We start from the raw sequence: 27,707 nt of genomic DNA on the forward strand, positions 1-27,707 counted from the left end.
TTCTGCACATAAGAATTTTGAAACCGACAGTTGATCACAGCAGTTCCATAAGGTAACATGACCACAACTAAGGCGTAATTTGCAGACATTCACTTGGTTCGAGGGTCCAGCTAGCAGGATTGAAACAATGACGATAGTCTTTGGGGTTTTGGGTTATCTGGCACTAACCCACAGCGGGAGGGCCGCAGATGTAAAGCAGGCTCGATGTTTGAAGTGGGGAGGACTCCTCGTACTCATTCCAACAGTCTGACCTTTCACAACAGCATCTCCCCGTGTGCACTCCTGCTCCCTGTGTGCAGTTAAACGTAATCACATTACAAACATGTGTCCAGCACCTCCACACTCAGTTTATTTTCAAGTCAGACTGGATAGGCACACACATGTGACCATAATGATAGCCCTCATTTCACTTTATTAGCCTGGCTTGAAATCCCCCGTGCGTGTGCGTGTGCGTGTGCGTGTGAGCGTGTGCGTGTGCGCCTGCCTGCCTGCCTGCGTGCGCGCAGCAGGGGAGGAATTACTGTTCTTTAAATATCTTCATTTTTCCACCTCACATTTATTTGATCCAGGAGCCTGAGGTGTTTACTCAAGTATTTTACTCTCATCGGTTGGGAGTTTTGTGTGCCCACACATGCATGTGTGTGTGTGTGTGTGTGTGTGTGTGTGTGTGTGTGTGTGTGTGTGTGTGTGTGTGTGTGTGTGTGTGTGTGTGTGTGTGTGTGTGTGTGTGTGTGTGTGTGTGTGTGTGTGTGTGTGTGTGTGTGTGTGTGTGCATGCGCACACAACCGACTTGGCACATTGGTTTGTGTGTGTGTGAAGGTGTGTGCATGTGTTCAGGCTCTCTCTCTCTCTCTCTTTGTCTTCTTCATGCTGTTTCCCTTACCGTCGTCTCTTATTAATGAGTGGCTCTAAACAGCTCCTTAGCAGGAGGGGAATAGACTTCAGCAACTCCCAACAGTGTTCTATCAGGAAAAAGACAAGAAGGCAAAAATGGAGAAAAAAATATGTACAATGGGTTTCTTCTCCCACAGTTCAACCCAGCACGAAACTTGGTTAGACATCACAACGAAACCCGTTAGGACAACTCTGAGCTTCACGGTCTCGGCATATTTTGGAGGAGCTTTGGGCAGAAGTCAGAGATTAAAACAGCACAGCAGAGGCTAGGTGGAGGGGAGATGTCCCTTTGTTTGTTTAAAGGGCAGGAAAATCGATGGCCCCATTTTTTGAGGCATGGCTCTGACCTCTCAATGTGGCACCTGTATCAATCACGGCCAGGCTTCGCTCTCTGCCTCACTGCTCGTCACATTTGTCTCCTCTGCTGGGTTGCTGCGGATGGAGGCTTGTCTGTCCACTCTCAAATGCCAGTCCACACTTCATGCCACCTGTCAGCTGGTTCCAACTACTGAATTAACAATATCATCATGTGATGTGAACCATTCTTGAAAAGCCCTACAGTATTGGAGGGAAAGCTGATTTAAAAGAATAATTATTGTCCGTCCGTCCCCCAGCTACTGTATGGCCTGGGCAACCCAGGGAAATGTAATAGAAACCCTGTCACTTTGTTGAATGAAATAATGATCTAATGAAAGTCTGACTTTTGAGTGGCTGCCCCCTGCATGGTCTCTCAAAATAGGATTTAAAGGAGTGAGCATTTTTATTTATTTAGACACAATGCTTTTTTTTCAATCTTAAAAAATGGTTGACGCCTCAATGATTGCATTGAATGAAAATCCAATAGGCAGGAGGAGGACTGACTGGATTGTATTGATCTGCCTCTGTTATTGAGGCAAGAACAGCCACAGATTATCACGTTGGTGTTACTGACATTGGACAGATCTTGACGTAAGGTTTCCAGGCCACTGGGCTCTTATTTTATTCTCAGTCCAGATCGCATATTTTTGTCACATTGCTTTTGTGCATTCAGACCTGCAATTTATTTTTATGAATATGTTCTCCAGTGACCGTGGCATCAGATGAAATTAGGAAATGCCCAACTTAAAGGAGCATTCAGTGATTTGGAAAAGAACCCGGTCTGCCCCGGTAACAAGATGTGCACATGCACACGCTCTACAGTGGGGGAAGTACAACAGACCAACAGCACGTGCACCAAGGCCCGCCCCACTCGATCATGATTGGAGGAAGGCCCCTCTCATCCTGATTGGATGAAGGCTTTGCCATCCAAAGCCCAAACCGAAACTAGGGTTTTTTGACCCCAGGGGTTCACTGGGGACAGGGAGGAACTCCTTATATGGTCAGCACCCTTTATAGTAGGGAGGATTATCCAAAAAATAAGTGATATTTGAATTAAGTGAAATCACTGAATATACCTTTAATATTAGATAGACCTTTATTTATCCCGTGGGGGGAAATCGGTCACCAAGAGGCACAGCAGTTACAGCGTTACAGATACAGAGTAAGAAAAGTACTGTCGGATACAGCAATGCAAAGGAAAGAAAATTAAATAACATTACAGAACCACCATCAATAATGAACAACAGTATACATACTGTAGTATACACCTACAGTAACTGGCCTGCACTATGCAGAAAGAACACACGGTTATATCACAATGACATAACAGTATCACACACGGTTATATCACAATGACATAACAGTATCCCGCCCAACGCACAACTAAAAGCAAAAGGTGAGCAAAATGTAAGCAAAAGGTGTACACACAATTTACCCCAATAATGTAGCCAGAACAAAAACAACCCCCAGTCACAGTTGTCCATACCATGACTCGCTCCTTGCGTTAGGCAACAAAACGTGTCCGTGTCAACAGTGCAATCAGTACAATAACCGTACCCAGTGTTTCCGAGAAGGAAAACATCAGTGAAACTACGATCCAGCCACCGTGCTGCTACGGTACAAAGTCAGAGTCTTTGATACATCCTTTACTCCAAGTTATATGACAAACAGTTGATCTGGCAGAGCAACCACATGTAGTAAATATTAAAGTGTGAGGTGTTCTGTCATTGCACAAGATGAGATTTAATTTGTATACTTTAATGGAATAGTAAATGCTTTGGCTATAATCCAATAAAGACGATTCATGCAAGCTGTGGCAATTTTGAAACTTCAAAGAGGAAAGTTCTCTTTTATAACTGGCTCCAACTTTAACTCTAGGGACACATTGGATGTCCTATGTGTTGTAATAGGCTACTTAATTTAAAGTTCTCATAGGGAAGTCGAGTCATGCTAAAGGGTAGCCTGGCTAATAAGCCAGACTCAAATCACACTGTCGTGTGGTATTTGAGTCTGGAGATGCTGTGTATGGATCTTGTTTCCCGGGGGGCGGGTTCAAACATTTTCTCTTTGACGCAATTGGTCAGAGCTACTGTCAGTCAAAGGTCTCAAGCATTGAACGTCACTGTACCAAAGCCCGCCCATATTGCATACCGTGTCCCGATTGGCCACACCAGTTCTCTGGTGTAGGAAATGGGCGTACGATTGAGCCTCTCCAGACCGTAATCCGCCGGCAGGCAATTTCTTTTTTGCCAACGGCTGATTCGGTCTGGCTTATTAGCCAGGCTAATGCTAAAGGGCACTGTCAGGCATACAGCATGATGTGACTTTTACATTATTTTAACACCTACACCTATGTTTTGATGGATTGTATTGTATTGTATGGCTGACACCCCCAACTATTTCTCAGAGATCCAGGGCCGCTGTCGTGCGCTGAAAGAGAGGGATGATACCCATTATGGAGTAATTAGTCTTGTTGTCACTGCTGGACCTTGACAGCCAATCCCCTGGCCAATGCTCTAAAGGGATTTGGGTGCTTTCCCTTAAATCATACATAATCACAATTACCTTTACTCGTCAAGGCCATCAAATTCACCCTGAGTTGCGCTTATAGTGTTGTTCATGCACCAAGTGCTAAAATGCTTTTTCAAACGATGCCATATAAGATAAATAAATATTACTGTATGATAACCATAATAAAAAGTCATAAAAGGTATGTCTGTATAATGCAATTATCACCCTTGGTGCCTAAATAAAGTAAGTTAATAACTGCAGATAGCTTCAACACCAGTATTCTAATGATCATAATTAATTGACATATCTATCTTATCTTCTATCTCTAAATGCACCAAGTCTCTGTACGGCTGTAATCCACGTAACTCGGGAACAGTTCGCCCCACCGACTTCAAATTCGACACACACGTTCTACACCCCACAGGGAGTGCAGTGCCCAGTGTCGAATCGGTCGGACCCACTGTTGTCCAGAACCGCCACCAAAGGCCTCTGCCCGGGCTCTGCACCTGATCAACCCTTTATCTCCATATGGAGCTGGCCTGTTCTGACATAATTCTGACATCTGCATAGACTCCATATTTGGGTATGCCTGACAAAGAACTCCATATATGGGCATAAAAGGGACACATAATAACTGGGTGGGGCATGCATTTCCAACTTGCATCGTTCCAAGTAGGCCAGTGCCCAACGGGCACCGCTCTAGTCATGTTTAATGAATTAAACTGAATGGGAAGGTTTCATTGGCCAAGTACATTGCACATGCCTGGAATTTTTCCTCTGCAATGATCCCATCCTTATCAAATAAACTGCTCTTGGCGGAATGTTCCGTCTTTTAAGCTTTATTATTGATATCAAACCGGATCGCTGATTAGATTATTTTTGAACACATGGTGCAACACACTAAAACCAAGTAGATGCGGGTCGGCAGTCAAGCGTTGGCTCTTGCGTCCACCAGGTGGCAGTGTTTGTGTTAAACACAATGCCTGAAGCAGCTCGGGATCAAAACAGGAACCTTCCAATTCCCATCTGACCGTCTACTATAGAGCGTTGCAGTCCCGCCCCCTACCCTGGACCAGGAAATTATTCTCCGTGAGAATCCGTTCATGATTCTCCGTTCATTTTCCTCATAGACATTTCAGAAAGTATTTATTTAAAGACGTTTACGCCGCGGACAAAGCCAACTTGAGTCGTGACAAATCATGACAACAAACACAATGAAAAAAAAAACGGCAGGTTACAACACTTTTTTTGTTGTTTTTCTTCTTTGTAATTATTTGTTTGGTCCAAAATATTGTTTGTGTTGTCATGAGTTGTCACGACTCGAGTTGGCTTTGTCCGCGGCGTAACCGTCTTTAAATAAATACTTTAAGAAATGTCTATGGGAAAAATGCATTGAGATTCATTTCCTGGTCCAGGGTAGGGGGCGGGACTGCGACGCTCTATAGGGATGTGTAAAAGTGTCCAAAATTAAAATCGATTTACAATATTAACGATTAATCGGTAGTCAATGGGGGGGGCAGCCGTTATTTTTTATTTTTTTTAATAATCCATAAAAAAGCATCAATTGTGGTAAAAAAAAATTATTCATCTGTTGCCTCAATCAGGCTAATGATAACAGATACCATTACCATCAATATCAGTAATGCAGGCACACTTTGGTAGGGCTGTAGCCCTGCACTCAACAGTCAACATTGCACCATATACCATCCAAGTCACCTGCAGTAGGCCTAAGCTAAGAAAATAAACGGTATCCTCTAAAATGTAGTTACTATGGGCGGGGTATGGATGACAATATAGCCTTTGCAACATATTTTCTTATTATATAAAACAAAATATATAGCCTATATTCGATTTTTCCAATTAACGATTAATCGGACCCATCCCTACCGTCTACCTACTGGGTAGCAAAACATGAAATGAAAATCGAAACACAAACAATCTTATCCATCTTATTATTGGGTGTTTGCAGGCAGTGGAGTGAGGCATAAGGGAAAGGCCTTCGGGTAGCTTTCATGTGATCTTTTTATTTTTTTCTCATTTCAAAAACTCCAGAACTGCGTCAGCCAGACAGAAAGAAAAGCTCCACCTTGAAAAGGGCAGCAGAAAATGACCAAATACTGTATGGTATAAATGTTATTTCATAGTGCAGCCTAAATTACTGTACCTAGCAACAGTAGGCTATATGCAGTATGTCTCTGAAGTATAGTAGTTATGTTGAATACATGAGTGCAGAGCCAAATTACCTTTGCAAGTCCCACCAATTCTTATTTGAGCCTGAGGACATGCATTTCACTTCCATCTCTTGAATATAAGTGACTATAATGGCTATAATTTAAGGTTGCTATTGTATGAGTATATGTGAGATATAATTCTCTCCCAAAGGTGAAAGCCTTTCGCAATAGCATGCTCAGAAGATAAGGCACTGCTCAGCTGAAGATCCGGAGTTAATGTGCCATAGCCATAGGTTCCAATTTCGCCTCTGTAATTCTGGTGATTATCTTTGTATGAGAGAAAAAAATCAACCTTCTATTTAATAAGTGTGCTCTCCACACAAATGGGCACGTCATCTCTGTGCTATGACAAGAAATTACTCCTCTTCTATCTCCGCTCACAATTAATTCAGAAGTTGTGAGGTGTGCTACTGTAACTGAACACAAGTTACAGTTCGAGGCACAATGGGAAGATACATTAATTGGTGCAGTGGGATTCCTGCTGCATTAACAGAGATTGTCTGTGCATTGAACGTATAGTCGGGTAGCAAATGAATGAGATCATTTGTTCTACCGGTCTCTGTCTTGGTGCTGTCATGGGAAATTAAATCTGCTCTGTCATTACTTGGCAATGAATTCAGTAGGCAATGTATAAATGTTGATGATATAAGTAACTCGATCCACTTGAGGCATATGGGAATTATATTGACAGGGTGTAGGGCTCAGGCCATCTCAGCAGTAATGATTTCTGTGTATTGGCTGAAAGGTAAATGATAAGTGAATGAGCCTATGGCCATGACACGCAGAATATCACAACCTTTCTGTCTGCGATACTGTAGGTGCAGCAGAGTAAACCAATAATTGTTAATGCCGTTAAATCGCATATTCAGCAAGGCTTTGTATAATATACTGTTTTTGAATTGGACATATGCAGCAGGAACTGTAACCGAATACGGGTTAATGAATGTAAGCGGCATTTAGATCGATTTACAGCATATCACTCACTCTCCCAGCACGTGTTTCTGCTGAAGCTGCGTGTGTGAGACAAGAGGATCTTGTTTGGTTTTGTTTTCCTTATCCACAATAGAACTCCAAGTTCATCTCCCTTTTTTTATACCTATGTCAACGTTGTTTTTTTCTTGGGGCAAGGAAGAACTTATTAACTTTTCACACTAATTGACCAGAAGCAGACGTGGCTTCTTTGAGGTAGCTGGTTTGCAATGGGGCAACACCAACTTCATTATTATTATTATTATTATTGAAAGTCTCAGCTCAGAGCTGCCAACACTGTGAGCTCTTCTTCTTCTTCTTCTTTTAGGGTTTCCGGCAGTGTAGACGCTACTAGGCGTATTACTGCCCTCCACAGTTCGGTGCTCTATATCCTCTTATAGCCACTGTAAAGTTAGAATAATTCCCCTCTTTGTACACCAGAAAGTGACGTGCCCCCATTCCCTCATTATTCTTCCATTTATTGCCTTTCACCCGGGCCCAGTTGCCTGGGTAGGGCGAATCCTTCCCTCAGGGTGTTGTCCAGTTCTTCTCCAGTTACATCCATCACATTCAGGAACCTCCTGGCTGCGTCTAGCACCATCTTGATTCTCTCAGACTTTGTTTTGATCTCCGCCGCACAGTTAATGACCATCGCCACGAATGCTAAGAATTGTCTCTTGTCCATGAATAGCACGTTCTTATCTGCCGACCTTTCTGTGTTCTCCCCTTCTGGATGTGCTGGTTGTGCTGTCACTCTCTCGTTCACTCTCTTAACCGCTTCTGCGTACGACATTCCCCTGGATTCTTCTCTCATTCTCTTCACCTTAACCTCCGTCTCTTTCCTTGGGCACTGTGGTGCCCCTGCATAGTGCTCACCACTGCAGTGAAAACACCTAACTCCTTCCTCTTGTTCTTTACACCCTCCCTCACAATTGTCTTTCCCACACCTCCCACATCTTCTGATTCCCCCACACACCGCAGCAACATGCCCGTACTCCTGGCATTTGAAGCACCTCAGTGGCGCCCTTTCGAATGGCCTAACCCTGTAACACAAATAATCAACATATATTCTCTCTGGCAAAACACTTCCCTCGAACGTCAGTCGCACTGACTTCGTTTCCTCCCGCTCTCCTTCTTGCTTCTCCTGCTTAGCCTTCTTACTTCATTTATCCCCCCCACCTCAAGGAATACCTTTGTGTCCGTTGTCAGAGGGACCCCACTGATTACTCCCCTCCTTATTTCTCTTTCTCCTAGCCCGAAGCACCTGTGGCAGCGGTGGCCGAACGGATTGCGGAGCGGTCTTGATACCGGAAGGTCGCCAGTTCGAATCAGCGGTCCGACACGTTAAAATTACCTCCACTGAAGTGCCCTTGAACAAGGCATTGAACCACTACGATGAAATGTTCTATGAGCAGGGCCTGGCTGGAAACAAGTTCTTGAGCTTAGCCCAGATACCCTGGGTAAATATAGTAATCGTTTTCATTTCATTTCATTTCATTTCACCTTACTGGGCACCCCTCAAAGTCGACCATCTTTACTGCCCTTCCCTTCTGGTCCTTATCCCTGCACTCAATGATGACCATCCCAGTCCTTGTTACCCTTACCAACTTCACCTTCCCAATTTGTCTCTCTACAAACTGCCCCACTTCACTTGCATTGCTAAAGACGCCATCCTTCTGTCCTTCAGCAATCATCCCCACAGCAAACTTTTCTATTCCCCCGACTGACCCACTTGACTCGCTCTCTTTCTGTTGCTTTTCACTTCCCAAGCTATTCTTGTCAACTCCTCTCTTGTCTTCTTCCATTCCCCTTCTTCGTATCTCGCGCTCCGTCTCCGACTCGTCAGATACGGTCGGGTTGTAAAACGGACTAGTTTTTCTCATTTGTCGGTTATAGTCGGGTTGTAGAACGGACTCCTGGACCTCGACGGCTGGGGGCTGGATAGGTTGTACCCCCCCTCGTTCTCCGCCACCTTCCTCGATCGCCCCCTCTTCCTCCCTTTTCGCCTACCTCCTGTGTCCTCCGCCATCCCTTCGTATCAGCCTCACTATTATTAATATCACGCTTGACACGCTGTGACCAAATTCAATTTTCCCACAAGACGCAGCAACCACCATCCAGGTCCGATCCTCCCACCGGTTCTCGGGAAGTCAACCTATCTAAAAAAAAAAATCCACTGTGAGCTCACCTCACTGTTTGCACACACCTCCAATTTCAGAAATATGTAAGGGATAATGTATGGCTGAGTGCGGTCATTGTTTATAGATAAATCACCGACAGGCTGATTAACCACCGACACGTAGCAGAGGTGGTTAATCAGCCTGAAGGTGATTTATCTATAAACAATGACCACTCAACCATACATTATCCTGCTTGTTACATGGCTACTTTAATACATAAATTAATAAATTGACCCAAAGTGCAACAAAACGAGGTATTTCCTGTGTCGCGTTTGCTCAGCTGCAGCACAGTCGGAAAACAAGGAAGTGAATTGATCAAAATAGAATCCATTTTCGGGTACTGCATCGTCTATTCCTCGCTCAAATGTTTTCAAAAACATTTTTGAGAGCAATGTTTAGCTGTAAATGACATTGTGTGCATGTTTACATGGCTGTCATGTTGGAAACAGCAGGTGCTCCGAGGGTTTCATTAGGCATCGGTCTGGTATAGAGCGGAGCGGTCATTATCCAGAAATAACAGACCGCTGTATTTGGCGATTGACCAATCAGAATCAAGCATTCAACCAAGCTGAGTAATAACGCATATTAATAAATCCAATACTCATAAACAACATAGTGTTCTAAACTTTGAAAAGCAGTGATTGAACTAGTGTAACTATAGTTATGCTCTTTCAAAATAAGTAGCTACATGTAGCTACAGTAGCTACAAGCGATTGGCTGTGTAATGCCGAAGCTCCACTGCTGCAGCCATCGGGTGTCGCCTCAGCGTCAATGCAGGGAATGTTCCCTTTTTAATCAATGAAGGGTGCTCCACTGCCGACGTTGTGCTGCATTGCGCTGCGTTGCATTGCGCTGTGTTGCATTGCGCTGCGTTGCATTGCGCTGCGTTGCATTGCGCTGCGTTGCATTCGCCCCGGTTCATTTTTTCACGATGTCCATCTCCGAAAGCAATGCAACACACAGTAGATGGAGCTTTGGCGTAAGAGCTACAAATGAATGGAAAATTCTCTCTTTGATGCACGAGACGGACAAACTCATCTAGTGTGCTCTTTTATGATGCAGTGATCTGAACGCAATACTTTGAAGAATGATGAAAATGGCTTAACTACCTGAAAGCTGCATCATCCTGAAAGTAGAGAAGCTAGCTACCCTCAATCTACTTGGAAATAGTAGCTACCGTAATACTGTATTTAAGCTTCTGCCCTACACTGTTGAAAAGGCACTGCAACTCTTTATGGAGTAGTGGTCTGCCCTCCACTGATATGAGTGCATTTTCCAAGTTGTAGTTGTGCTGTTCTGTGAGATTGAGGCGCCAATGTCTCAGTCTCTGATTTATGACTCTCCTTATATGCACTAATGTCTTTGACAGAGAAAGGAATTTAGAGATAACAAAGCAATGAGGCCCGCTGGATGTCAAGAATCAATACTGTTTATTGCAACAAGGTGCAGTGGACGTGCGGGGGTCATTGATTACCAATATGTGTATGACTCGTTCCGGTAGCTCTGGCGTGTTGTTGCGCTCGGTTCTCTCTTTAATCGTCTCTCTAGATGCTGTTCAGTCAGCGGATCGTTCTTTCCTATTATAATGCTTTGTGTTGTTATGCGTGTACAATGACTACCAGTACCAAGAGAGCAACAGTAGTGAGGACCATCAACTTTAACAAATCAACACTTGCGTCAATAGTTCATTGGCGTACTGTAATGTCCTCTCAGCTCAATGAGTATCATGGATGTTATATATTGACACTGACCTGACACGTCAATATGTTTTTACAGCTATTAACCTCCACTCCACAAATATGCAAATATTATTTAAGCACTGGAATTCTCCTGGTATGGAGGCTATAAATATGTATACTTACAAGGGTGCGACAACAGCTCAAGTGCAAATACTGTTGGCATTTACATTACCGTTGTTATACCCTCACTAGTGTTGATTTACATTAGACTAATACACTGGGGAAAGTGTCAGTTTTGACTTGACTTAGTCCTCTTGCACTTCAGGGCGCGTAGAGCCAACCAAAGCCTGTCTTGGGCAAGGTGTTGAGCTTGTGCCAAAGTCATGTTTGTCAGTCAGTTAGATCTAAAGGCCGTGCCATCACGAGTTGAGACGAAGAGCCATTTAAGTCCATAATAATTATCCGTCAGGACAGATGGGTGTTTTGAGGGGAGGGGTCAGGATACATTTTGGACTTAAATGGTTCTTCAGTTCAGCTCTTCAGTGATGAATATCAATACAATTAGACAGTTGAAAGCAGCAGATACAGTAACATGACGAAGTATAGGGCATAGTAGCGGTGGCCATTTTGTGGTGCCAATTTCTCTTTCTTTTCTACATGAGCAATACTGGAACTAATTAATGCTTGAATACCAACAGATTTCTATACAGTTTCCACTCGGCTACCATCACTCAGAGTGTTGGAACGAGCGCTGCAGCCCACCTGCGAGGCTGTCCTGATGTCAAAGGCCACCACGCCGATATTTTTTTCTGTTTATACATACGACTATAAGACTGTGTAGACCATTTTGTGGTGCCACAGATAGAAAACCCATGATTTTTTCTCATAGAGATTTCAACAAATATATAGATACTTCTTTTAAGCCTGGAACCAGCATCCAGGCTCCTGGTGAATCATGACCATGAAACATTTAATTCTTGTGTCAAACACTATTTGAAAATTTGAAATTTGAAAAGGGTATTTATTAAATATAGTATATCATATAATTATTAATTAAATATTGTTTTTGACACCAAATCAAATGGTAATGGTTCACCAGGAGCCTGGGTGGCTTGGTTCCTTAAAATAGGCTATACATACTTTTGGAAACTATATGAGAAAATGTAATGGGGTTTCTATCTGTGGCACCACAAAATGGCCTACACAGTCTAGTCTTATAGTCGTTTACACAGACAAATTATTCAGCATGGTGGCCTCTGACATCAGGACAGCCTCACAGGTGGGCTACTGGGCTCAGCGATTGTTCAACAGTGATGGTAGGCAAGTGGAAACTGTATAGAAATCTGTTGGTATGCTTTAATATATTTAAGCATTAATAGATGAGTTCCAGTAATGCTTATAATGTTTTTCACATCCTTTAATTACAGAGGAGAGATCTAGCCTCATCCTCCACTTGCACACTTGAATACGCTGTGAAAGCCACTGAAGCCAGCCTATCATCATAAGCATGTGTTCGATGGAGAAATATACAGATTTTATATTCAAAGCTTAATGATTATTACCGAAAACAATAACTACAGTATGTATTTGAAGAGAAAGATCACAATAGCTATATATGGCATCTGAATGCTTTTGCATCTCATAGATTGTAGCTATTTCGAATGTGGATTACTAACTGTATAAGGATTCATCTGGCAGTGGCATGAGTCGCATGCAGACTAATAAAAACCTTTGTTTGCAATTCAAATAAGTCATGCCTATATTGCTTTTTCAGTGTTTACACTTTATAATATTTTATTCAAAATATAGAAAACTCACAAAAAAAGCATGAAAAGAAAAAATAACATATCTTGCGGGGGTGTGCATGGCATGTTCCGACAAAGGAAAACCTAAAGTAGCCTCTTGCTACAACCGTAGCAACCATCGACCTCCACTACAGAGTGCCGGCCCAGCATCACTACTCAGACCCACCCTTCCCCAGCATCCATCGGACAGAGGAAGCACTCCGAGGCTACGATACCCACCTCACCCATACCCACCTCACCCAGCCAGGACGCTCCATGGGGAGGGGGTGCAAACGCTGGTTAGACATATACTAACAGTCCGGCAGGCATGAGTCCGACAACACAGGCGCTCCCGACATGCGTGGCCGGTTACAACTAACCCGTGGCAGGTTAAAACTAACCCGTGGCTTCCTGTGAGGTTACATGCACCCCATGGGGAGATACCCACCGCATGGCCATACTACTACGCACGTCCACTCCAGAGCCCATTCAGGCTGACTGCTTCCCAGTGTTTAAATCTACAGTAGCCTTTAATTGTTGCTCCCAAGCGGACTGACTCAAAATCAAAATACAGAAATTCCCAGGCCTTGGCACAATTAATTAATTCAAGACATAATGTGGTTACTTGAGATGTAGTTTAGACTATATTAATTAAAATGAATTAACATGGTCAATAAACCCACATCATTTTAATTAGATTAGCAATTGATAGACGTGCCGCTTCAAAGTGGCACCATCTCTGTGACATAATGTTAAAGCATGCCCACTTCAAAGCATTTATTCACCACAGGGTAACCTATTTAACTGCTCAATCATTTCATACAGACTAAAGTACTGTGCGACACACATTAAATTACATTTATATTTTGGGGCACAAAATGTTAAATGTACTCAAATCTCACAGGGACAAATGTTGTGGAGGTCTTGTGCATGCTCACTCACTGGTCATGGATGAAAGAAGGGCAATTGAAGATGACAAATCTTCAAAACGAATTTGAGCCACAGCATGAAGGAATTTATTTGGCGATCAGCAGGAAACGGTTATCCCGCACAGAACATTGTTGGATACTGAACATGGTCTGTACACATCCATCTAAGATAGTGGAGCATCTCCCGTAACCATTGGCAACCGGTCCATAACAGGCCTCTATTCCTTTGCATTGCAGCATCCTCTCTTGATCCTGCTTGATGGCTATCGAGGGGCAAATACTGGCTTTTACCGTATAGCCAGTTGTCAAACAGGAAAGCACATCACTGTTCGAAACGTAGTGTTAAAGACAGTACAGAAGTACAGTAGTTAATGTTGCCAATAGTATGAGTTGAAAATGTCTGGAAGAGAGGCAGAGCACAATCAAAATATTCTAGGGGATAATTAAATCTGTGAAACACGGGGCAGAGAACGGATGGTGTGCGGAATGTCAGACTGTATTGTAATGTAATAAATCTGAATTTTGGCTTCAGTACCCCCTGATCTCTGGACAAATGACCCTCTTTACACGACTACTGTACATGTTGCTTAGAAAAAGAGAAAACTATATATAGCATATCATTGCTGTCGGGCAGAAACCTCATAACTCCATCTGCTATTTCTGCTACTTTTGAATTTGAATACTGAAAAGTAGCTGTTTTGGGCATGAGATTTCCACCCAACGCTATGAATGAGCGATAACCCACCTTTTAAAAAATATATTGAAGAATATAAGATTACAAATAAGAATAGGAGTGAAAGTACTGGACGTACCCCCATTTGAGAACGACTGGTCTAGTCTGTCGACCGACTACCATGGCCTGTATCTCTGTATAGATTTGGAACACTTTAAATATGATATGCATACTACAGTAGGACCTCATTTATCATGGCTTGTATTAATATACGATCTCTATCTTGATATTATATCTGGATAAGGAAAACTGCATATTAATGTGAAGTTCTTCTTGATTCTCCCGGCTTTAGTGTTAAAACTAAAGTTAGTGTCCGGGTAGCTCAGTTGGTAGAGCACTCGCCTTTCGACTGCAAGGTTCGATCCCGGGCACCGCCAACTCGGCGTATGAGGAGCACGGCTTGTGCGTAAGTACTGGGAGCTGTTGGTAGGTGTTGAGCTCCACCTCAGTATTCCATCTCCCAGAGGTCTAGCGCATTGAAACGGGGATAGACTCCTGCACCCTGATACAGGGGCGACTGTGGCTCAAGAGGTAGAGCCATGGGTCGGCGGTTCGAATCCCGGCTCCTCCTGGCTACATGTCGAAGTGTCCTTGGGCAAGACACTGAACCCCAAATTGCTCCCGATGTGCTGGTTGGTACCTTGCATGGCTTCCGCCGCAATCGGTGTATGAATGTGTGTGTGAATGGGTGAATGTAATGCACAATCTATGTAAAGCGCCTTGGATAAAGGCGCTATATAAATGCACCATTTACCATTTACCATTTACAGACAATAAGCCTCTCTGACTTACTTACTGTACGTAGTGCTAAAACAGTATTATTTTAAATCGTTATCAGGCTTTTAATATTAATTCTTGACATGATGGACATAATGGGCAAATGAGTAACAATGGCCAAAATGGCAAAAATAGATTATACAATTAATCATAATTGAGCTAAATGCACTCCTTATCTCCTCCTCCTTATGTTCACATGTTAGCTGCAAGATAATTATGACATATGTTTTGTCATGACCTGAATAGAATTAAATAAGGGTTAAGTTTTTTACTTACACAAGCCAGCGGTGGCAACGTTGCATACAGTGAAATTATTATAAATGATTGTACTATAATTGACCTTTCACTGACCATTTGTCCTTGACACCGACAGATGCCAGAGTCTCCTGTAATATAAACTAGCAGACTAGAATGTTTTCACTTTTCCAACACAAGATATGGGAGGAATGCACATGTTAGGTGGAGGTAAACGTGTGCAGGAAGGCAGTTGCACACGGGTACCCATGATACAAGAAAATGTTATTGCATCTTGGCTATATATATCAAGTGGATGACATGTGTACTACTATAAATGCACCATGTACTGTGTACATGTATACTGTGACATGTGTCACAGTATATGTTGCATAGCACACAGTGTTAAACATCAGTTTCTAAATTACCTTTCTTATTGGAATCTATATTTGAACTTGGAAAAGAAAGTCTAGCGTCTATTTCCTATTTTTGTACAGTGACTGTGATCTCATTCGCCTTATCAGTTGCCTATCAATGGCAGAGTATAATTGCCTTTCTATTGTCATTAATTTCATAAAAGATCTAATCTGGAGTCAGACATTGACATTGAAAGACCACAAAGATGTGTTAAAGAGAGTCTCTAGCTTCACCCAGCTGATTTTTGAGCGGTGCCTCCGCTCCATTACGGAGCTATGTCCGTCCGTATGTATGTCCGATTGTCTGTATGTCCGTATGTCCGCATGTCCGTATGTCTGTCTCTGTGTCTGTATGTCCGAGCACGGAAAGCTGCAACACCCAAAGTGGCCAGTAGAGTACAGCACAGAGTAAAGTGGCACAGAGTACACTACAGTACGAGCCCTGGGCCGTTCCTGGGGCTCTGGATGTTCCGGGGACCCCCACACGGACCCCCCGGGGTCCCCCACATGGTAACTGTCATTTCTCGACCATTTCGGACGTGGGGCGGCTCGCCGGAACCGTCCCGGCACCCTGGGCACGTTCCTGGGGGTCTGGATGTTCCAGAGACCCCCGCACAGTACACTACAATACAGTAGAGTACAGTAACTATAACAATTAATGTGTAGTTGACACAGGTGTGATTTTCTTTTTTTTATTAAAAAACCCAGTATGGCTTAAAGAATAAGGATTTGCCTATGACAGTTGACATCATGTATGCAATGCACTGGGAGATATCTTCGCTGCTTCCAATGACAGAGTTTTATATTAAAAACCCTTTCATATTGGAAATAATGTAGTCATCTGTCATTCTATGGCCAGGAAATTATCTACGGTATTATGGCTTTGAAGACAAATGACTGGCCTGACATGCCTTAATAATAACGTATGAGTCAGCGAAGGAAGTTTGGAATGTGCACTAAATCACCCACGCCAGTCCATTTTAGTTTGTTTTCAAGAGATTACATTCAAGAACACGACGACTCGATCGTCTCCTCCTTTCTAACACTCCCACTCACTCATTTACAGTATTTTTATTAAGTGGCAAGTGAGTAATTTTGTTTGCTTGATCACGACAGAGGAGGTGATAACATTCCATTTTCTCCTTTTTCTGTCTGTCTCGCCCCAACATGATGGTGAATCCCTCATATACGTTTCGGTAACCATTCTACAAACATTCCCTGACAGCCCTATATTCTTGACAGAGGACCTCGTTATTTATTGGAGTTGGGCTTAAAAAATGGAAAGTAGCAAGTGCAGAATTCTGCACATTTCAATATGGCTTTTATTACACCTATCCACATGACAGATGATAGGACTACTCAGGGGTTATATTATATGTCACACGACTGTAAATAACACCCGCTTAAAATGATGTCCCCTCATTTCCCTTCCTATAGAATCTCGTTTGAGTCAAACACACTCTTATTTACCCCTGTCAGGGTCAGTGTGGCATTGTTCATTCCAGTGACAGCCATGGGTGATTTTTGTCACGGTGTCCGTGATTAAATGTTAAATGGCACCAACAGCCAAGATCAGGGAACACTTTTTCTGGGTTTTAGAGGGATGTGCGAGGTTATATTATTACCCACTGTCAAGGTCAGCGGTCTGGGAGGGCTGCGAAGCGCCTTTATGCACACCTCCATTTGCCCCTCTCCTGTGGGATCAGTAAAAAATAAAATTACCCATCACCGTCTCAGATTGTAGCATTCATCAAAAAAAGCTCCCGCCCAGGCATTTATTCAAGTAGCTCTCAGATGCCATCTCAGAAAAGGTCAAATAGGGATTTAGTCTCTTTGGCTGTTTTGGCTTTTCTTTTTGCTGCTCAGCAATGATGAGCACACAAAACCATCCTTAGATGGAGGGCAAGGTAGAGTTCACATTTTCACGGAGATCACTTGAATGGGCATTTTCTCCCGGGTGGTGCCGATCGAGCGGCTGTTTGCCTCAGACTTAAATATTATCATTTATATAGCATTGCTTTAGATAAAATGAAAAATCATAGAGCAGAAAAATGGGAACAAAACAAGAAAGGAAGTGCACTAAAGGAAATCCTTAAATAATCAACACCCCTCCCCCTTTGCTTGTCTACAAATACTATTCCTGACTCCAAGCCATCTGATATAGTTTCACTTACTTTAGTACAGTGAGCAACAGTGTAGTTGCACTGACTATAAAGTACAACTACACATTTGAAATATCATGTTAATGTAATTCTTTATTTAAACTGGGAACTTGTATTACACTGCTGGACCTGTTTATGTGCAGCAGGATACTTATCCTTGGGCCTGAAATCTCAAATGTATTCTGTTCCAATCTATTGGCCTGACTTGGCAGTGTGGAAGTGACCAAAGTCATTCACTACTTGGACACTAACCAGTTCTGCATTCAGTGGGGCCCGGGGCCACATTTGACAGGGTGGAGGCCACCTGCTGTGCTGGTCCTGTCTTCAATACCCACACAGGAGCTCAATGCTCAGCTTTATTCTTCTACTTCCTAGAGGAAAGTTATTATCCAACTTTCCCAGTCTAGACTCTCCTCTTCGCTTTCTATCTCTCACCATGGTGATAATGTGGTTAAATGTGGTCCCTGTGGTTCTGTGCTATGAATGACCTCGTCTTTGGGGACAAACCTCCAACCAACTTATTTTCTTTTCACAAGTGCTGCTCAACAATGCAAACTAAACGGCAGCTATAGCAGTGGGAAAGCAGTGGCTCAGTAGCTAAGAGTGGCCTTCTGGGAACCGGTTCTTGATTTGATCCCCAGCTTCTCCTGACTTGTGGAAGTGTTCTTGAGCAAGACTCTGAATCTCTTAACTGTTCCTGACGAGCAAGGTGACGTTTTTCCTCGTCGGTGTGTGAGTGTAAGCCACATTGCAAAGCACTGTGGATAAAGGTGCTAAAGAAATGCAGGACATTTACCATTTAGACGAAAAAAATAAAAGCTGTGAATGGCAGAGTTGCAGAATGAACTGAAAAAGCAGTTGCCGTTTTAGTACAGGTAAATTATCATCATAAAATATTTGTTAGAGTAAAAATAAGTTGTGCTAAGCCAAAGTGATTATTTTGTATTCTAACTTCCTGAGGTGACTATGAAAGAAATGCTAATTTAAGAAGCTCGAGAGCTATTCATGTTCTTAGATTATGGCCCTCTGCTACAAGTGAATGGGTTGCTTTCAGGGTTTTTCTTTTTTACGCTTTTGATTTCCATTGCCTGGAGCATTCAACAAGGCACGGCCGTACATGCTGGAATATTATTACCGCCACCTCTAAGACGAGAGTAACATTATACCAAACATTTGAAGTCGCCCGTGCTTTCCATCCCTCACTCTTAATGACCGTCAGGCTTTCATTGTATTCTCCTTCAGAAATCCTTCAAATGATCTGAATTGCAATGATATTAGTACCTATTAGTGTGCTGATGTATTATTATTTTTGTCATTTTCATTTTCTGACCTTCTACCTACAGTACCAATGGTGGATTTAATTGTTTTTCCTATTTATTGTGCGATTTCTGCTACTGCATCCCGGAGGGCAGATCGACTTCTTCTGTTTTGGTGTTGAATAGATGCATTGATGTTAAAAGCTGCTAGTGCAGGTCTAAAAGTTGCTGTTACAGTATCTGCATGGCACAAAGGTTTACCTTCCTCTCAAACAAAATGGAAGAAAGAGATTACCTCGCTCAATTTGGTGAAGAATCAAGATACTGTCATTGTCGGCTCAAAGCCATAATCTGTTTGCTCTCTGAAGAGGGAACTTTTGAGAATAACGAAGACTTGGTCGACTATTGCTGTTAATATGAAACACTATGGAGGCCATAGTGGGTAGAGAGGCCATCCCCAGTCCACCCAGTATACACACCAAAGTGTCTCTACGCAAGACATTTTATCCCTAAGAGCAGCCATCAGCTGGGTGAAACTAGAAACTGAATTATCCCATGGAATCAATAAAAGTTGACTTTTTACTGTATTGTCATTGTTTGTCTTGTGTGTAAATAAATTATAAAAAACTTAAGTCATGGTCTGGTGACTTCTCATACTCTTTTTAACAATGATGATATAACGCTTTTTGTACTCTATCACTGTAATTACATTTACAAAATTGTGTGGGGCCTATTTCGCACTAAAATGTGCACCTTCAAAAGCACTTTCACTTCTGCGCTACAAATGAGAAAAGTTCCACTGTCTGTCCCCCCACACCCTCCTCATGTCCTGACAGCCACACCCTCCTCATGTCCTGACAGCCACACCCTCCTCATGTCCTGACAGCCACACCCTCCTCATGTCCTGACAGCCACACCCCATGTCTGACATCTGTGGGGGTAGTCCTGTATAAGCGGCCTGGCGGAGAACTGTGCTCTGTTGAATGCACTTGTTACACTTGTGGTACCTAATGCCTATTTTATGGATGAATAAATAATTCAGGAAAAACAATTAGACTAAACCACAAACCAGTCAAGAATGGTACAATATGGTGCACAATAGTAGAAAATAGCTGTACAAATGATGCTGACACTATGCAAAGCAGATTTACCTTCATGGAATTGAACATTTTGTGTCTACTACATTCAATTGTTGCAAGACACATTGGCAATCAAAGCCTAAACAGTGGATATACCCCTGCAATATCAATCTTGGTTTGCACAAGCTGTGTCTGTACCTTCTGCATTCCTGTCCAGCTGGACACTGTTTGATGGAGTGGATATTGTGTTCGCAACAACCAGGCAGGTGCATTTGTTTCTCACCAGGCCGACTTAATGACATGTGAAGTAAGCTGATTCAATTCCCCGTTCCCCACTCCTAGCTGAGTGCATTGCAGAAGGACAGCCTGCAAGATTTATGGGAGAAGAGGATGTATGTGAAAGTTTCCCTGAGGCTTGATGTAAAACATTTAAGTCAAACTGGCAGCTAACACAGACAAGGTGATAGACGGAACATAGCTATTTCTGGTTAAATAAAACTCATCAGAATATGGTGACTACTAGATACTTGTAAATTCAGTTACCCTTACACAATTGAGGTGTTGTTGTCTGCACTCCGCAAGGTCTTTCTAAAGCTCTGTCTCTCTCATCGTCGTCGTGTTAGCATTGCTTCTTAGACAGCTTGGTCTTAAATTAGCATTGATACATTCAAGAGATTGTGAAAAGAGAAAGATGCCAGCACGATTCGTTTTGGCTTCATGCTGGACCACTGAGCCACGGCCCAGGCCACAGCAGATTTAATTATTAAAAAAATAGGTCATACTGAATGTGTCTTCAAGCTGAGATTACTTGTCACCGGAAGACAGACATGGCAGGTGTCATGTTATGTGTCTATGGGGAGAATCTCCTCACTTATTGGGTCCTTCTGTCATTGGGGTTGGCAGAACACACACATGCACCCCTGTACTGTGTTGGGCTGGACAAAACAGAAAGTAAATAAGGAGAATGCCACATCCTTGCAGCCTTTTATTTGTATGCAACTAGTTAAAATTACATTTCAATGAAATGTCAAATTATAGATGGTTGTGTTTTCTTTTACACAGAAGATAATAGGCTTTGTCTTCATTGTTTGTTGTTCGTTCTGTCCACCAACATTTCAGTGGCCATATGTCCTTGTGTCTATTCGTGACCCATACAAATCCGTCCGTGACCCACAAATGGGTCCCGACCCACTGTTTTGGGAAACAGTGCTTTATTAGACAGAAATGCAAACAGCACAGGTTACTTACATTTGAGATAAAATGATAACACAAAAGCAGTCCTGAGGACTGGGCAAGGGCAACCAGTCTATAGTAATTGTAACACTTTATTTATTCTTTCCCTTAACCCTTTTTGATTGATTGATTGAAGTATGTATTAACAGTTTGCAGAATTACAGCTCCATCGGGAATCGTGTACAGGTATTTTGCTAAGAGAAATGTTGTATAGTTTAATTGATATAAATGTATTTGTGCATTAAATTTCCCCATTGACATGAATGGGAAAATGCGAAAACTCACATTCAAGTATTTTTCTGCGTCGCCGTGCAGTCACACACAGGAGGAGAGAAGAGTAGACCATAGAGTAATAATAGGAGGGGAGGAGACCTGTCTGTCGCCTCGCCTGTGTAATCTAAATAAAGTGTGGGCAAATGTCGGGATAGGTATTATTACTGTAGTGTAGATGGCACACCATTTTTTTTAAGAACTTTTTTTTCTTCACACCAGCATACTGTGTCTGCGTGACAGATTTCAGATGTGCGCAAGAGCGTTTGGCCATGTGCACGCACGCACGGGCGCACCTTAGGGGGAACATTGGTGGGAGGGGCCTATTTAGCAAAAAATCACGAACGGAATGTCCAATCCATCCCAAATTTGAATCACATGTCACGGGTGGTTTAATCAACACAGAGCTAAAAGCTTTTCCATTTTCATAGGGGGTGCTGCAAATGAAAAAAAAATACCGTTTGTTGCAGTTTTTGGGGTGACGTGACATTGTAATTGGCTAGACAAATTAGTGGGAGGGGCCTATATAAGCAATTGCGGCAACCACACTTTGCAATTTCTCCAAAATTGTGACTTTTCTAGTTTCCAATATTGTGGTCCTATATATTTGAACATATAATGCGTCGGCTATTTCCACAAAAATCTTGAATTTTCACACCGATCACACATGCCTTGCCACGGACACTCTTTTCTTATTTTATAGTCTTGGCTGCCAGTTCCCACCTGATGTCATGTGGGAGTTCAGACTGTCCATATATTGAAGAACTGCTAGCTTGCATAGCGTCTTCAAATGAGGACTTAAATCTAAGATGTACAGGTCATCAGCAGGTTTGTAGAATATGTTTTTGTATCCTCCAAAGAGGATAATACAATCTCCCATCATGCAACATATTATTCCTTGGAGGCGGGCCGGGCCTTTACCCTTGGGCTCAACCTTCTTCCAGGAAAGGGTCTCTGAATCTGAATTTCCACAGATCATTAAAGGTCTGGTTATTGGTCCAGTTGTAGCCACCACCAAATATATACAGCTCTCCATTGTAGGTAAAGGATGACTCTGGCGTCCTTCTGGAAGAAGCTGTGCAGAAGGTGTGTTCAGCTAGTGGTTGGTTTCTATCTCAAAGACTCTTGTTGTGTACTGTTGTTGTATACATAGCTTCACAGCCTTTGTATTGAGTTTGTGCTTGAAATGTACTGTAATTCTGCAAACTGTTAATAAAATGTTCAATCAATCAATCAATCCAAATACAATACAATACAATATTTGTCCCAATGATGGTGGAGGAGTGCTCTGGTGTTAATTAAAGACCAGACCATTGTTCTGGTGTCCAACTTGCACATGTCATTAGTGCACCCAGTCAGCTGGGTGCATCCTCCATGGATAAACATGACCTTCCCCAAGACACAGGCTGAGTGGCGCCTCCTTTCCTCTGGAACAGTCCCAGAAACCCTGGGTTTGAACATTCAAATGCAAAAAGAACATTGTAGTAATCCCCTCTCCAGTAGCCTCCCCATATGAAGACCAGCACAGCTGTGTGGCCCCAGCGCCAGGAGGGAACCTCAAGGTGGCGTTCTCTTCCAGGGGTTACTGTGGTTCCTCCAGCATAAAGACACTGTGTTGAAGATGTGAACATCTGTGATGGTACGTATATTCCGTGCAAGATGTGTTTCCTGAAGTTCTCTTCATAACACACAACTAGGAAATCCTTTGGATTATACTGCAGGAGTTTGGCGTCCTCCCAAAATGTCTCAGCATCCCTCAAGCAGTTCCACAGTGGCAAGCATGTATCTGTACTTGTTGGTGGCCAGCAATCTCCCCCTTTCCCTGTGAAAGTTGGAGTAAAACAGGGCTGTGTACTGCCTCCGGTGATATTCAATCTTTTCCTGACGGCAGCTACACTCCTCTTCCACAAATCCATCCAGGAAGACGGCAGTGTGCAAATACAGTTCCGCCTTGATGGGAGCTTGTTCAACATTTGTCTCATTTTTTAAATCTTAAATGGACTTGCACCTCCACCACTGAAACAGTACATAGATCGAAGGGACAGTGGTGACAGAGCAACAAGGGCAACTACCAGGGGAGACTGTGAAGTGCCAATCAGACGTAGTGTGTTTGGTAAAACAGTCTTCTCTGTTAGAGCCTCCCATCACTGGAACAGTCTCCCTACAGAAATAAGAGAGACCTCCAACTATTTGACCTTCATTTAATCTGAAGAGGTGGCTAAAAACAATTCAAATTTGTAATCATGAGTAACTATCAGCACTATTTAGTATTCATCACCGGTGTCATTTTTCACTTCACTTTGCAGTTGTTCTGTCCCCTGTACCATGTTGATCTGTTCCTGTATTCAATGCAGGAGCAGATCAACATGGTACTATACAATACTGTACAATACAGTGTGTTGTACAGTGTTGTATAGTGTTTTTGTATGGACATAGTGTTGGGTGCTGGCACATATGCACACATGGCATCAACGCATGGTGTTGTGTGCTGGCACACTATTCACTCTGTCTTTCTTTTATCTGTATTGTATTGTACTGTATGTGTCATTGTATGTTTAGTTTTACTACCTTTTTAAGAGCCTGCTCAGGGACTACAGATGAAAATTAGCTTATGGCTAACTCTGGCACATTTACATGGAAGTGAAAACTGAAATGTTGATTAATGAGCATTGTCCCTGTCAAATAAATAAATAAATAAATAAATGCCTACAGGCCAAGACTAACCCTGGTCAGCAACATCCACAAGCTACAATATGCAGATGCTTGTGCTCTCCTGCCCTGGACGTCATGTCATCTGTGTACCACTCATTAGGTCTTGTGATCTACATCTACAAAACAGAGTTGATGACGCAAGAGAGATCTCCACATCTAGCATGGAAAACCAGACAAATCTGTTAGTGCAAAAATAAATAGCAGTGATATTGTCTCAAGCCATTTCAATTTAAAATTGTGCTCCAAGCAGGAGAGTTATACAGTAAGAAGCTGGGTTCAGGAAGAGAACAGGCCATTGTCACAGATGTGCTTTGGAATGATTAACAGCTGTGCTGATCTAGGCCGATATTTGTGCCACCATGTTGAACTCTTGGTTGCCATGTTTCATTATCCTTGCCCCGCTAATGGAAGTAGGAGACAAATAGTGTATCTGCCTCAAAGGTAATATGGAGCATACTGTAACAGATCTCCTCAGGGGCCACTAACAGTGTGTCAGTCAGGTAATGGAGCATCACCAGATTGTGCACTCAGTAAAGCTACTACTGTTACACTGTATAGCCTAATATACTGTGTATTATTATTATGAATAGTCGGCTGTGGCTCAGGAGGTAGAGCAGGTCGTCCAATGATCCCTGGGTCGGCGTTTTGAATCCCGGCTCCTCCTGTCCACATGTCGAAGTGTCCTTGGTGCCAGTGTGCAAGCATTGACAATCAGTGCTTCCACATTGGCAGACCCAAATCTAACACACCTATTCATATTTTTATTAGCTGCAGCTATGTTGCTTACATCACAGTGTGCTAGTGTATAAATCAATAATTTTAATCTGAACTGCAACAAACTATACAGAATTGGCCTAGGGTTTCTTTCATGCCACTTGAACTGCTTTTAACACTAATTTGGGCATGCCATTAGGCGATAATTCTCAAAAATAGCCTTGTTCGATGAAGTATAAAATAGGCCTTAATTGCTTAAGTGTCTGCTTTGATGGGTTGTCACAGCACCAGATACAAATTATATTTCTTTGCATGAACTTCATTGGTTAACTCCATGTACACCTTAACCGTTTCGATACGTAGGACAGGTATGTATACTCGTCATGATTAATAAATTTTGCGCCATGCGCTGATTACACATGACGAGCGTTTTTATATCGCTGTAACATTGCCTGGCTGTTTCTCATTCATTGAATCGCTCCGGTTGCCAGAGCCCCTCCTGCACTGTAAAACTTTCTCAATAGCCATTAGCCTCTGTTTTAGGCAGTGTCTTTGAAGGCTTTATTCTCGGAAACTAAAGCGCTGTCCGTGGTGTTGAACAGATCGGCGATGTTCTGACTGAGGTCTTTTCTGATTATCCGTTGATTTAAGTCAAAAGTACAAATGTGCAAGGCTGAGATTGTATCGTTCATTATACTGATGGGATATCCCAATCAAAATGAGTCACAGCCACTGACAGCCTTTGAGCCTTGGAGATATACTACATACTGTAGTTCTTTAGTAGTGATAATTGCATTGTGTTTAGCGTAATACTGTACCAGTAGGTTCATATTAACAGCAATGGTGTTTCATATTAACAGCAATATTGCGTTTAGCCACTATATCACTGTAGTTGACCCCAAAGAGTCTCTCCTGGGTCCCCTCCTTTTCTCCCTCTACACAAAATGTCTCCACCAAAACCATTGGCGATCAATCAGCTATTTTAATGTTTGCCTATTTTTGCTTAATGTTTTGCCTATTAGGACATGTCCAGAATATGGATGCTTAGTGTTCATGAGACTAATCTCCCATCAAACATCCCGCTGAAGCGACTTTGTTGTGTGCTTGATGTATGGAGAGTGTCTCGATCATTTCCATTCTCCACTACTGACAGCACATGATTTATCACACACGGTCCTAATGACCACTGCACAATCTGTTGAGCATGGCACAGTGATGTGATGTGCCAACGGCACACAGGCCCAGAGGGCTGCATTCTGGCCCATTGCATCATAGTCCTGTTGACATTGTAATTGAGATTGTCTCATTCTCTTGCATATTTGCCACAGAAAGCCAGCTGCCAGTAAGAATCACAGGCAGAGAAACGGTGAGAAAGAGCAAGAGAGATCGATATAGGGACGGAAGAGAGGGCGACGGAAACCTCTGGTGGGGAACATTATAGTAGAAATAGAACTCCCTCCTTTCTTTGTGTAGCCTACACTCTTTTCCACTCTTTTTTTCCCCCTTCAATGTTGTTCTTGCATTATTGCATTTTGAGATTTTATGTTTGATGTTTTGTCATCAAATGTTTGAATGCTCTTTGAATGGTACAATAGAGAGAGATTTGAATGATAAAAACATTTCATTAAACGTTTCATTAAAAGAAATACAACGTCAAAGGTACTGTACAGTATAGCCTAATTTTCCTGACATAGAAAAGGAATTCATTATGGAATTACGTGATAAAAGGAGGGAACAGGGAAGGAGAAGTAATGAGGTTACAATCTGACTCAGGAAATGTATGACTCACCCTAATGTCCCTAAATTATACTTTGCTAAAAATTACACTATGCGACATAACCTGCTGCAATTAAATCAGTGGGAGCTTTGCCATTGCTTTAAGTCTTAAAATATGTTGGCATTTTGACATTTAGCAATTATTTTAAAGAGGTGTCACAATTCACAGAGAGCTATAGGCACTTCTGTGGTTCTCTCCCTACAGGCACAGACAAATAAAATGACCTTGTAAATATAATTTCTAAGGCACTCTGTCGGTCGATCTAATGCGGCATTCTTTTTTTGTGTGTGGGAAATTGTTTTAACTTTGAATCCCATTATCTCTCTCTCTTCAGTCGTTATGCCAGTTATGCCAAGACTTTTCTTTGTTGCCACTGCAATTGCTAGCTCCAAAATGTTCACACAGCCTAAAACCATTCATTGGCTGAGACGGCACACAACAGACAACACATAACATTTTAACATGCGGCTGATCACAAATTATATCATCTTACAATAAATGTACCACGTCTCTGTGTGTGTGTACGTCTGTACATCTGTAATCCATGTAACTCGAGATCCATTCGCCCACCGACTTCAAATTTGACACACACGTTCTACACCACCACACGGAGTGCAGTGCCCGGCCTTAAGTCGGTCAGATGCATGGTTGTCCGGAACTGCCACAAAAGGCTTTGGTCAGGCTCTGCCAGTGGACCTACAGTTGGGTGCCACCAATATTGTCCCTTATCATTTGACCCATTTAGGCCTGACCTCAAAATTTAAAAAAATCCTTATAAATCCTCCAGTTTTCTGAAATAAATATTTTCAC

At 42.5% G+C, this 27,707-nt stretch overlaps 1 protein-coding gene across 3 annotated transcripts in view; it reads left to right on the forward strand.

Annotated features, from left to right (window-relative positions):
- The window catches only part of LOC306927808 (uncharacterized protein), a 239,057-nt gene that overhangs the window by 101,283 nt on the left and 110,067 nt on the right, over positions 1-27,707 (forward strand). For 2 of the 3 annotated variants that reach the window (XR_013790592.1, XM_079507662.1), the window contains exon 2: positions 8,217-8,422. The exons of the other annotated variant lie outside the window; for it this stretch is intronic. Coding sequence is in view for 1 of the 2 variants with exons in the window: in XM_079507662.1 (XP_079363788.1) it covers positions 8,217-8,422 (206 nt within the window). In the remaining variant the exon portion in view is untranslated. The remainder of the gene's footprint in view (positions 1-8,216; positions 8,423-27,707) is intronic. 3 annotated transcript variants of the gene reach the window in all.

Source organism: Electrona antarctica (assembly GCF_951216825.1).
Source record: "Electrona antarctica genome assembly, chromosome: 1".
NCBI classification, from domain to species: domain Eukaryota; kingdom Metazoa; phylum Chordata; class Actinopteri; order Myctophiformes; family Myctophidae; genus Electrona; species Electrona antarctica.